Source organism: Moschus berezovskii, chromosome 16, assembly GCF_049115385.1.
Source record: "Moschus berezovskii isolate FMDL1 chromosome 16, NW_MosBer_1.0, whole genome shotgun sequence".
NCBI lineage: Eukaryota > Metazoa > Chordata > Mammalia > Artiodactyla > Moschidae > Moschus > Moschus berezovskii.
In genome coordinates this window covers 29,699,436-29,712,293 of record NC_142475.1, presented here as the reverse complement: position 1 = coordinate 29,712,293, position 12,858 = coordinate 29,699,436, and the positions used below count along the sequence as shown (strand labels likewise).

Below are 12,858 nucleotides of genomic sequence, written 5' to 3'. Positions count from 1 at the left end.
CAATTGGGTTATATCAGGGTCCACTAGAAGTGAACCACACTTTTGTGAAGTACAGCAGTTCTTTCAACCCGAAGGGGTCACAGGCCACATCTAGTAGATCATTGATTTAATGTATACCAGATGGGGGAGCCTGGTGAGCTGACATCCATGGGGTCGCACAGAGTCGGACACGACTAAAGTAACTTAGCAGCAGCAGCAGCAGCAGCATATTGCTCTTTTTTGACCTTTAAGGATTCATCACTTTTGAAAGTACCTAACTTGCTCTCTTAGAAAAATTTATATGTTATATAATAATTTTCATTATAGAGTATATTTGATGATATATTATACATTACACAAGTGAAAATACAGAATTGTAATTGTGAGTAGTTTAAGACTGTGTTGGGTATAATATAAAGTGTCTAAGATATACGCACACATAAGCACTTCTTCCATATAAATGATTTGAGAGCCTTCTGTCTCTCTCAGTGGAAGGTACCTCAGTTTTCTTTCTTATTCAGTCCTCTTCCATAGCACACACTTGGTCAAACCATCGGTGGGAAGTCATTTTTATTGCTCTAGAATCCTTAAAATGTAGCTTTGGTCTTCCGCAGATTTCCCTAGTAATACCCATATCTGTTTATTGCATCACTGCTTCATAGTTCACAATATAGTTACAGCATGGACATATTTTACTTGTACAAATTAAATCATACAGATTCATCCAAAAAAGGATTCAAAAAGCAAACAGGCAAAGAGGGAAAAGAAAAATAATACAATATTGAACTGTGTGGTTGACTGCCACCTCAGCGAGGGTATGCTACAGACAGATAAACTGGTAGCAAAGATTTGCCACTGTGAAATGAATGGTAGACATGTTTGCCCTTCCTTCAGTGAAAGTCAGTATCCATGTGGCTATCAGATTGTAAAAATCTTATCATTTAATATATTTCCGATGTTTAAAGATACATATCCTACACATATAGTGTCTCTAAATGTAAAGCAATGCTGATTCCTGGTAATCAGAGAAATAGCAAATATTTCAATCCCAGAGAAAGGAAAAAAGAGGGCTTACATGGATTTACTGAAGGGGTGTATCTTTTTTTTTTCCATTTTAAACAAGATGTTTATTTAAACAACAAGATGCTTAACTTGAAGGGAAAACTATCTAGGATTCATTCCTTTTAATAGAAATTTTTCCCTACTTAGGGCTTCCCACATGGAGCAGTGGTAAAGAATCTGCCTGCCAATGCAGGTAATGCAAGAGACTCAGGTTCCATCCCTGGATCCAGCAAATCCCCTGGAGAAGGCAATGGCAACCACTCCAGTATTCTTGCCTGGGAAGTTTCATGGACAGAGGAGCCTGGTGGGCTACAGTCCATGGTGTGACAGAGTCAGATATGACTGAGCACACACTCACACAAAATTTCCCTTGGTTTACAATGATAAATGAAAAACTTTAAAATTCTCCAATCAAACAAGGTATGCAAGGATTTTTTATGATGCTCTTAAAAGGAAAAAAAAAAAAAAAACAGTGAGAGCTAAATAACTGGAATAAAAAAACAAAAATTGAATTAGCTTCAGTACCACCTTCAAGTCAGTATATTTGCTGTGCCATGAATCCTTCCTTGGGCTTTTTGTCATCCACCATGGTAAGCACTGGAGTCTCCTTAACTGCTGTTTCACAAAAGAGGTACCAGGTATGCCCTGCACGAGCACAGAAGCAGGAGAGGGTATACCTTGAATGTCTTGGATTTAAGTCAATTTCTGGGGTAATTTCAACCTAATGAAATGTCTGTGTTGTGCTGACAGTGGAACACTGTTTTAGAAGAGCACTGTCTGGGCAGGCATAGTTCATTTAATCACCTAATAGACATTTATGGAGAACCTACTGTGTATCAGATATGCTCTAGAAAGATAAAAGGAAAATTCTAAGACTTCTGTGTTTTTTTTTTTAACAGTTCCACAGAACTGCTTTCTTTTTTTTTTTGTTAATTGGAGGCTAATTACTTTACAATATTGCATTGGTTTTGCCATATGAATCCGCCCCAGTGTACTTCTGTGTTTAAAAAATCACTAGCTGTGGTAGGAACTTGTGGGGATGAGTGGAACTTGGAGTCTGTTGAAAGAGCCCAAATGGAAAATGTTGGGAGTCTGGTTTGCAATAGTTACAGTGGCAGAGAGGAGAGAAGAGGCTGATAAGCTACAGGAAGATATAAGTAAGTCAGGGAGAAAGTGTCAAGAATAATGGCATTTTGCCTGAATAAAGGATATATATGTATACATACATGTATATGTCACTTTGTTGTACGTCTGAAACTAACACAACACTTTAACAATACCTCAATGAAAGTGGTTAAAAGAGAATAATGGCATTTATGATATAGTAGGCCATTTCACATTTTTAGTATTTAAATTTTTTCACTCTGTATGTTTATATAAAATAATTCTTTAGTGCTGTGAAATCGTAACTAATTACAGCAAATAATATAAATGTTAGAATTATTTTCAAAGTAATAGCACATTTTAGAATTAGCATTTTGTAAAGTATATCCTGGGGAACATTGGTCCTGTGAGATGAAAAAGCGTCTCCATGATCAAATAAGTTTGTAAGGAGTATGACATTCCCCAAACCTTACTAAAGTCTCAGTTAAGTCTCATAGCATAAAACCGTGTTCATTTTACTTAATCACAGAACCATTTCTTCTCATAATACATGTGTTCTACAAAAATGCTGTTGATAGAGATTTAAGGGTAGTCATATGTATCATATAAGTTATAATCAAGAACAGGTGAGTTCTTATGCAGTGCATCGCAATGAATATCTGCTGTTTATAAATGCAGCCAGTTTGACAAAAGGCCAACAGGTATGAGTCAAATGGCAAAAGTATTGTCATTTGGAGCACTTTAAAATCTGAAAAAATATTAACGTAAAGCATGCTACTTATTCTTGAATGATTCTCTCATCAGTTATACTATTACTTGAATAAAGTTATCATTGCCAAAATAAGAATACACCTGACTACTCTAATCTCAAACAATAATGAGTGATGAGAGCAATACATCTTTTGTTATTATCATCACTGTCAATTTGTTGTTGTTCTGGAGAATTCAAATTTTAATATGTATCTTATCATTTATTACCATTTTATAGAACATTAAAAGGAAAAAATGTAAAACACTCATTAGCCACCAAGCTCAGTACAACTTACTCTTTGTTTGGTATGTGTGTTTGTTTTAAATATATTGCTGTATCTTTAAACTTTGGTGGGAAATCCATCAAAAACTTCATTTTTTTCAAACTCATGACTCTTTTCAAGCCACCTAATAGCACTGAATTCTGTTCTTTAAAAGGAAAATCAGGCATGACCCAGAGGGAGGATAAGGGGAGGAGGGAGGTGGGAGGGGGGTTTGGGAGGGGGAACTCATGTACACCCGGGGTGGATTCATGTCATTGTATGGCAAAACCAACCAATATAATATTGTAAAATAATTAGCCTCCAATAAAAATTAAAAAAAAATAATTCCAGTAAATTCTCAGCATAAAACCTGTGTATTTTCATTTTTCTTTAGTAGTTTTCTCAAGTAACAGAGGACTGTCATTAATGCTTTCTAAAGTTAACCACTCAATTTTAGTTTTTGATTTTACATTAGCTCAGCTGGTAAAGAATCTGCCTTCAATGCAAGAGACCCCGGTTTGATTCCTGGGTCAGGAAGATCTCCTGGAGAAGGGATAGGCTACCCAATCCAGTATTCTTTGGCTTCCCTGGTGACTCAGACAGTAAAGAATCCAGCTTCAATGCGAAGTCCTGGGTCCGAACCCTGAGTTGGGAAGATCCCCTGGAGGAGGGCATGACAACCCACTCCAATATTCTTTCTTGTCGGGAAAATCCCCATGGACAGAGGAGCCTGGTGGGCTATAGCCCATGGGGTTGCAAAGAATCAGACATGACTGAGTGAATCAACACAGCACAAGCCTCTTAAGTCAGTGTTCCAGATTTTCCCATTTTAATGACTCTATTTCCCCTATTAAATAAATCAATAACAAAATTTCATTCAGCCTGCATCTTCCCCCAGCTATTCCAAATTTCTCCTTCTGTTCATTGTTAAGATTCTGATTATTTTTGTATCTCCTTATAAACTGCTATTCTTCATCCAACTACAGTCTAGCTACCCCTCTCTACTCTAGTTCAAGGGTTAGCAACTTTCTCTGCACAGAGCCAGGTAATATTTTGGGCTTTGCTGGCCACATATGTCTCTGTGGCATATTCCGATTTAATTTTTCTTTTGTTCTGTAACTCTTTAAAAATTTGAAACTTCTCTTGGTACAGACTGAATTTGATTTCCTGGTTATAATTTGCAAAAAGCTACTCTTGTTAAAAGTACTGTATCTATAATACCAAAAACTTCCTTTCTGATGTTTGAAGGGCATCTTCCCTACATAAATTCAAGGCAAATTAAGTGATGAGCAGAAAGAAGTCAAGTCATCAACTTTAATTTTTTTTCTTTTTCTTTCTTTTTTATCTTTTGGATTATGAAAGTATGGTAACACATTTACAGAAGACTTGGAAAATAGAAAACAAAGTTACATATAGTTCTACTGTATATTATGATTATTCTTTAAGTAGATTCATTTGATTTTTAGTTGGAGTTTCAATATCAAACTCTAAAACATTAGTGGAATGAATAAACAGAAAAGTTGAAGGATATAGTAGACATGAAAAGCACTCTGAACACAATATTAATATTGGTAGAAGCAGAGGAACAGTAACAGTGGGCTTCTTAAGCAGCTACAGGTGTCTCCCAATAACCACAGCCACCTCCTCAATAGACTGACCCTTAAACAGGCTGTAGAGGAGACCAACAATAAAGTTTCTGTCCTGGGCTCACCAATCAAGAAGCTCCTGCATCTCCAGGGCATAAGGGGTGGGGCCAGCAGGCTGGCATGCCTGGGCAGCATCCCTCCTGGAGGAAACCAGAGTCTGGAGAAACAGTTTCCTGCTGCATAATTCTCCAGATCTCCAAAACCCCTCGGACTCTTTTTTCATTTATTACCACTTCGCAACACAACATTTTCTTTTTCCCTTTAGCCAAAAACTTTATTTTTTGAATATTTGCAACTATTATTCTATATATGAATGTTAATTTCTTACAAAACTCTGTATTCCATATTGCTAGGTCACTTCCCTCCGTTTTATGCCACGTTTCCATCAAGAACTGTTTTCCCAAATCAGAGTCTGCCTGATTATGTGTTGTTGTTCAGTTGCTAAGTAGTGTCTGACTCTGCGATGTCATAGACTGTAGTCCTCCAGTCTCAGCTGTCCATGAGATTTCCCAGGAAAGAATACTGGTGTAGGTTGCCATTTCCATCTCCAAACATTTTTTGAACACTTTCTTTTAATTGAACTTTCCTCCTTCTTGGTTCCCAATAGACTAAATTCTTTGTAGCCACCCTCTCAGCTTCCCAGGTGGCTCAGTGGTAAAGAATCCGCTGCCAATGCAGGAGATGCAAGAAACACAGGTTCTGTCCCTGGACTGGGAAAATCCCCTGCAGTCGGAAATGGCAACCCGCTCCAGTATTCTTGCCTGGAAAATCCAACGGACAAAGGAGCCTAACGACCATAGTCCATGGGATCACAAAAAGTCGGATGCAACTGGTTACATGCAGCCACCCCCTAATCCTACCTTGGCATTCTCCAGGCTTCCTCTATGGCCATCTTTCTCATTCTACATAATTCCTGGAAGATCCCATTCATTTAAATAATATCAACTATCACATTTTGCTTTGATAACTATAACCCCTTTAGTAGCCCAGATCTTTCTCTGTGTTCCAGAAATATAAATCCAAAACATCCTCTTATCTTGTGAACAACAGAACCACTATCTACAAATTTTCCAGAAATCAGTCACACCCTCATATTTTTAAGGAACACAGCACATGTGGGGCTGAGGTATCAAAAATGCACCATCTCTATGCACCATCAGCAACTCCTGATTTAAATGTAAATCATAAGCAGATAAGAGATTGATGAGAGAATATTTTACTTAGATGAGTGGATGAATGTGTTTATGCAGCCATCCCTGTCCTGGGTATAGAAATACCTAATATGATGGGAGCATAATCACAGTTGATTTTGAGTAGATTCAAAGCTTGGTGGTGAATAAAACAATTTCCCATGTTTTATTCACATTGCATGTGTAATTTCTCATCATTTTAAAAGAGACGATTATCTTTATCCTTTTATCATAAATGAAAGCAGGCCACCATTATTACCTCTAGAGATAGATAGAACCACTGTAATTTTATTATATTACTTTGCTTTTGAGAAGAGTGAATTTGAATACTAAAATTTTTTTCTAGGTGCTCAATTTTTTATTTTTAAAATACTTGACAACGGGGACCCTTGTTATAACATGTAAATAAATGATATACCTTAAAATCAATTAGCCATATTTTTATATCAAGAAAATATCATAGTATAATTTTTTTCTAAAAATAATATGTTTTAATTTCAGCACCATGTGGAAGTCGTTCAACAGGTTCAGAAGGCACTGTTCTATCACCAAACTATCCAAAAAATTACAGTGTGGGACATAATTGTGTTTATTCTATAGCAGTTCCCAAGGAGTTTGGTAAGTAAGATTCATAAATATGCTTTATTTTCACTGTATGCTATTCAAAATGTTAGCTGCTTTTTAATGAAAATATTTAATACTCATAAAGCACTTTAAAAATTATTTTTAGATAGTAGCTTTGTAATAATAAAATTTTGAGGTTATCTTTTGCATTCTGAATTTATAGTCAAGTACACAGGTGAACAACAATATAAAAATGAAAACAGGATTGTTTTTAATTTTTAAAAATAAGTACATCCAGTAACCCTGCAAGTGCCTTCATATTGGAATTTCATAAAATGGGAAATTGCCAGAGCATAAACCAAAGTGTGCTCTGCCAAATATACATATATTCAAATATGGAGCTGTTATAATAATGACATAATATGTACAAAACAATTGTATTAGCTTTATATTTTATAAACACATTTGCAGATAAAAAATATGGTGATTTTAAGCACCTAGTTTCTATGACAGCAGTGAACATAAAAAGACAGCAAAGGACATTTCAGCTCATCTTGTCAACCTGACAATCTGTTCTACATTGGCACTGAGAGACAATGTGTCCTTTGCTGACTTCACATCTCCCTGATCACAAGTCTTAGAAGTCATCCGGCTTCTAAAGGTTTTGGATCTGAAATCCAGCTGGATCTAACCCAGGTTAAACTCTGTTTATGGAAGGATAGGCAAAGGAAATTTATTGAACAGCAAAGTGTGGGAGAGAGACTGAAAGTTTTTAGACTTCTACAATTTAGATTTACAGCGTTGTGTTACACGGTGAAGGATTTGCTAGGAAATGAATGTCTGGGTCAGGATGACTGGGTCAGGAGTATTTTAGCAGAAGGATATAGATTTTATCATATCAAGATTTTTGGATCACATCTTCACTTAATGTTTCTGCTGATAATAAAATAAGCTGATGCTTCCAGTCCAATTTCTTATAACGAGAATTTACCTATATATCCTCTTTTTCTCTATTCTGAAACAAGTCCAAGATCCACAACTTAGTAAAGAGAACATTATCATCAGATGGGAAGTACTAAACCTTTTATTTTAACCTTGAAATAGAATTGATGATGCCAACATTAGCACAGTGTCTTTTTCTGCAATCTCTTATTCCTTAGCATGTTGATTGATTTATTCAGAGTTGAGCTCTCTGATTATGAAGAGAAGGGCAGTTTAGAAAGAAAAACATCATCCATATAATTGTGTTTATTGTATTGTCTTTTGTGCCCAGAGAGTTTTCCCTTTCTAGAGGGCTTTGTAGTCCCGTCACCAAAAATATTACATGGTGACTGATAGAATCTTAGCAGTGCTAATCTAGAAGACTGTATGGCTATCTGAGACTCTTTGGAAGTCATTAACTTGTTCTGTTAGATTCTATTCTTGGGATGCCATGCCACCAAAATATTGAAAAAGAAGAAAGTCACATTTCCTTTCCTGATACATACATGTGTTAGTCACCGGGAGATATTTGATACTAGCCTATATATGTATGTATATTCAAAAAGAGAAGGAATAAGTTCTGATTAAAATTAAATTAATGGATTCCTAGTGAATGGAATTTTTATTTTAGCAGAGTTAATGTAAGTAAAATTTAATTCTCTTAATATGAAAATAATACAACCAATAATTGGTGATTTTAACACTAATTTTTTCAAACAAGTCTTGGATTTTCTGTGGATAAAATCAGGTACACTTTGATTAATTAGTAAGGAAACTGATTTTATTTTTTCTATAAATGTTGCATCATTCTTTATTTCAAACTTTATATGAAGTCAAACAGATTCTAATCTAATTTTAGCTTATCACACATTAGCTATCTGTCTTTGGACAAATAAACATAACTTCTTTGAAACTCATTTTCTTTATGTGTAAAGCAGGGATCATTATGTCTATGAAGCAGAGCTATTGTTAGTAGTAAATAAGACTATATTATATGTAGTATGTCATAGTCGATAATCTATACTATTGGGTTAAGAAAGCCAGTTTTGCAAACAGATTTCCAGATTGAGAACACAACTCAGTTTGCTCTTTTCCACTGGACTAATTACATGAATCTTACTTCTCGTATCTCTATTTTCGTGATGTGTCTATTTCTTAGAGTTATTTTATAATTAAATAAAATATGTGTAAGTCATTATATAGTATATCGTAAGTCACATACACACATAGATGCACATACAAACACACTTTATGTTCACATTCATAGGTACTCCTAACCTCAAAAGTTGAAATAAAATGACATGGATTACTCAGTAGCCCTAGGGTCTTAAGAGTAACATGGCTAAAAATAAAACATCTATATTATATAATTAGAGCATGAAAACACATATTTTGTGCTTTACATCTCCAGTGAATATCTAATCACCTATTGATCACTTGAAATTTTCTGAAAACAAAATACAGGAATTAAAAACTGCGGTCATAGATTTCTTCCCGTCCCTACTTTTCCCTCTTTAACGTGAGATAATCAAGCAACAGTTACTGGATCTCTGCAAATCAAAAATTTTGTTTGTTTATTTCTTCCTCTCTTTCTCGCTTTGCCATGATTTCCTTCTGTTGCTTTTGTCTTATGTTTTCTGACTTTTGATATCACTTCATAACATATCATTTTTCACATTTTTCCTTTTCCTGTCACTTATCCCAAATTATAACCATTTCTTCCTCCATATCTTTTATATGCAGACACTTAGAATTTAATTTTTAAATATTGTAGCATTATATCTGTCAATACACTCAATTCATTTATTCATTTATTTCATGCTTTTACAAGGGTTAAACTTCAAAAGTCATTATATAAGGAGAAAACTGCATATAATCAACATTACCCATGAAAATACTGTGTCAGCCATAGAAGATCATCCACATTATTTTGTGTAAGCCATATTATCTCAACAATTCTAACAGGACATTTTTTCCTCCAGTGTTAGAAAATAGCAGTTGTTCAGATAATACCAGATGAGCTAGTTTAGTTTCTTGTAGGTCATTTATTACAAAATTGCTTTCATTTATTTATTTTGCCCAGTGTAGATATGAACTCATATGAATTGAATGTGCATGTAATATAACTCAATTGGTTGACTGAGTGAATACTATTTTGTCAGTGAATTTCTGTCTTTAAATTTTTCTAGATAAGAGTCATCAATTCATAACGCTTTTATCAGCATCATTGATTTCATCTCAACTTCATATATTAGGGTCATCAGGTAATATTCATTCTGTAGGATTCTAGTTAGTTCTAAATACTTAGAAAATAACATTCATGGGTCAGTTATTGATATTTAACTGTCTTTCTTCAAATGAACTATTTCCCTCGGAATTTTTTTTTAATTTAAAAATGTTCTATTTGGGACTTCCATGGTGATACAGTAGTTAAGACTCCACACTTCCTCTGTGGGGGGCATGGGTTCAATCCCTAATCAGGGAACTAAGATCCTATATGACGCACAAAGGGCAGTCAAAAAGAATAGCATAGTTTATTTATTAATAAAATGTTTTTTTTTCCTTCATCTTAATGTTTAACAATAAGTTGTTTCCCCTTATGGTTTGTTTGCTGTAGTCTTCATGAACTGTTTTTAAGTGCCAAAAACATTGCAGACAAATTTTGTTCTATTTTTAATTTGGTATAGGATAGATATTTTAGAATATAAGAGAGCTGTTGACATCATTGGGGGAAATATTTTTATTGATATTATGTATTTATACATGTAGTGTGGGGCCAAAGTCATTTTGCAAGGAGGAGATGGCTACTAAATGTGGGGAATAAATGTTGTGGACTTCTAGTTCCATAAACTTGGCTGAGATAAAACAGAAAGAGGTAAGATCTATAACCAAAGTACCATACTAGTCAAAGGCTAATGTTTGTTTTTGTCTGTTTTTTCTTGGGATAGAAAGTAATGGAGTTTTTAACTTCAAACCTAACAGAAATGTAGTAGAGAGGGCAAAGTTGAAGATTTTAGATGGACCAGTTTGTAAAGCAAGATGCTTAAAGCAATCTAAGGAGATGGGATTTTAAAAACCTAGTGAAAGTGAAGTCGCTCAGTCGTGTCCAACTCTTTGCGACCCCATGGACCATAACCTACCAGGCTCCTCTGTCCATGGGGTTTTCCAGGCAAGAGTACTGGAGTGGGTTGCCATTTCCTTCTCCAGGGGATCTTCCCAACCCAGCGATCGAACCCGGGTCTCCCACGTTGCAGGCAGACACTTTACCATCTGAGCCACCAGGGAAGCCCAAGGGCCTCTTTAAACTATAATTCATGAGAAATGATTCATGATTAGTATCATCGTACCTCAATTTTCACATGAAACACTGCCTTTTGAAATTATCATCGCTTCCTGATCTCCTTCCTCTCTTCCCCTTCTTCCATCACCCACTCTTTACATTCTGGAAAGTATCTGCAAAATAAATGTATTAGTGTCCTAAGTCTGCCTTAACAAAATATCACAAATTTAGTGGCTTAGAACAGCAGAGGTTTATTCTTTCACAGTTCTGGAGACTAGACCCCTGAATTCAAGGTATCAGTAACAGTACAATCCCTCTGCAAATCCTAAAGAAGAATCCTTCCTTGCTTCTTCCTAACTTTAATGGCCCCAAGCAATCCTTGAAGTTCTGTGGTTTGTAGCTACATCACCCCAGTGGCGCTAGTGGAGAAGGGAATGGCTACCTAGTGGTAAAAAACCCCCTGCCAATGCAGGAGACACAGGAGACTCCGGTTCAGCTCCTGGGTCAGGAAGATCACCTGAAGGAGGGCACGGCAACCCACCCTGGTATCATTTTGTATCATTTGTTCTAGGGACACCAGTTGTAGGATTTAGCGTCCACCCTAATCCATAACCTCATCTGAATCTTAGTTACATCTGCAGAAGTCCTTTTTCCAAATACAATGATATTTTGAGTTCTTGGGTGGGGTTGAATGTTGAGGGGACTCTGTTCAACACACTACAGAGGATAGACTATATTACCATGGTTTTATGTAGAAAATCCTAGCATAAATTACTCTACAAAGTATGTATCAAATACTAACTGTATAGAATGTAAACTAACATTAAGATTTCTTGGAGAATTTCAACATGTAAATCACCTTGAGGAAATCCAGGATAGTCTATGGTGACTTAACTTTGTGTTTAGCCTCCCAGATAGTCTCACCTCCTTAAAGACCCATACTGAACATATTTGTTGAGATATAAAGCTTGCTTTTTCCCAAGACTAGCTTTCAAAAGTGCCATCTTGGAAATGTGCATGAAAACTTTTCAGGTTTTCCTTGTTAGTATTCCCAGATATCTGCCCCCTCTATCATCTTTTGTTGTTGTGTAGACTATTGGTTGCATAGATTTCAAATTCATGAATCCTTAAATCACACAAAGTCATTGTCAGTCTAGTATACTCTGTACTGGGGCATGAAGTTACCAAGACTTTTTGTGGATTTGCTGTGGGGAAAGATTTTTATCTTTAAATTAGCTATCATCACCTTAAACTTTTCTTCTACTCTACATATTTTGTTTCTTATTCACAACCACTGTCTTCCCTATTTCCTAGTGTGGTATTTTTCCTCCAGTCAATCTTCAAAAATTTTTGTCTATGATATTGCCTATAAGATAGGATTATACTTGTTTTTTATATTAATGTGAACTTTATTAAAAATTATGGTCTATTAACCACTATCTCATTAATCCTTATTATATACATTAAATGGATTACTTCCCTTCCATCTTATAGACTTAGGAAATTGAATGATTGTAGAATACGATCTATTTTTGCAATATATCTTTCAATTTTCTGTGTAAACTCTTAATCTATGAAAAGTAGTCTTTAAAAATTTAGGTCTCCTTAGAACTTAGAAGGAAAAACCAAAATGGATTGAAACTAATATGCACACACACTATATATAAATGTATATATGTGTATACATATATATATTGACTTTCTAAAGTGCACCAGATTTGGCTTGCATATAGGAGCTTAACTAACCATTCTTATCTTTTTTATTAAAACTGATAGTAATTTTTTTGCTCTGTGTATAATCTCCTTTAAAACTCAGACACATATTCAACCATTTACCTTTTTTATTAATTTTATTGGAATATAGTTGATTTACAAAGTTGTAATAGTTTTACAGCGAAGTTGTACAGTGCTGAAGTTGTACAGCGAAGTGATTCAGTTATATCAGTACATATATTCATTCTTTTCAATTCTTTTCCACATAGGTTATTACAGAATATTGAAGAGAGTTCCCTGAGTTATACAATAGGTTCTTATTAGTA

The 12,858-nt window shown here is 35.1% G+C and overlaps 1 protein-coding gene across 4 annotated transcripts in view; it reads left to right on the top strand.

Moving 5' to 3' along the window:
• The window catches only part of CSMD3 (CUB and Sushi multiple domains 3), a 1,369,436-nt gene that overhangs the window by 1,080,342 nt on the left and 276,236 nt on the right, over positions 1 to 12,858 (top strand). For all 4 annotated transcript variants that reach the window (XM_088844606.1, XM_088844605.1, XM_088844604.1 and 1 more), the window contains one exon: positions 6,496 to 6,612. In XM_088844606.1, coding sequence (XP_088700732.1) covers positions 6,496 to 6,612 — 117 coding nt within the window. The remainder of the gene's footprint in view (positions 1 to 6,495; positions 6,613 to 12,858) is intronic.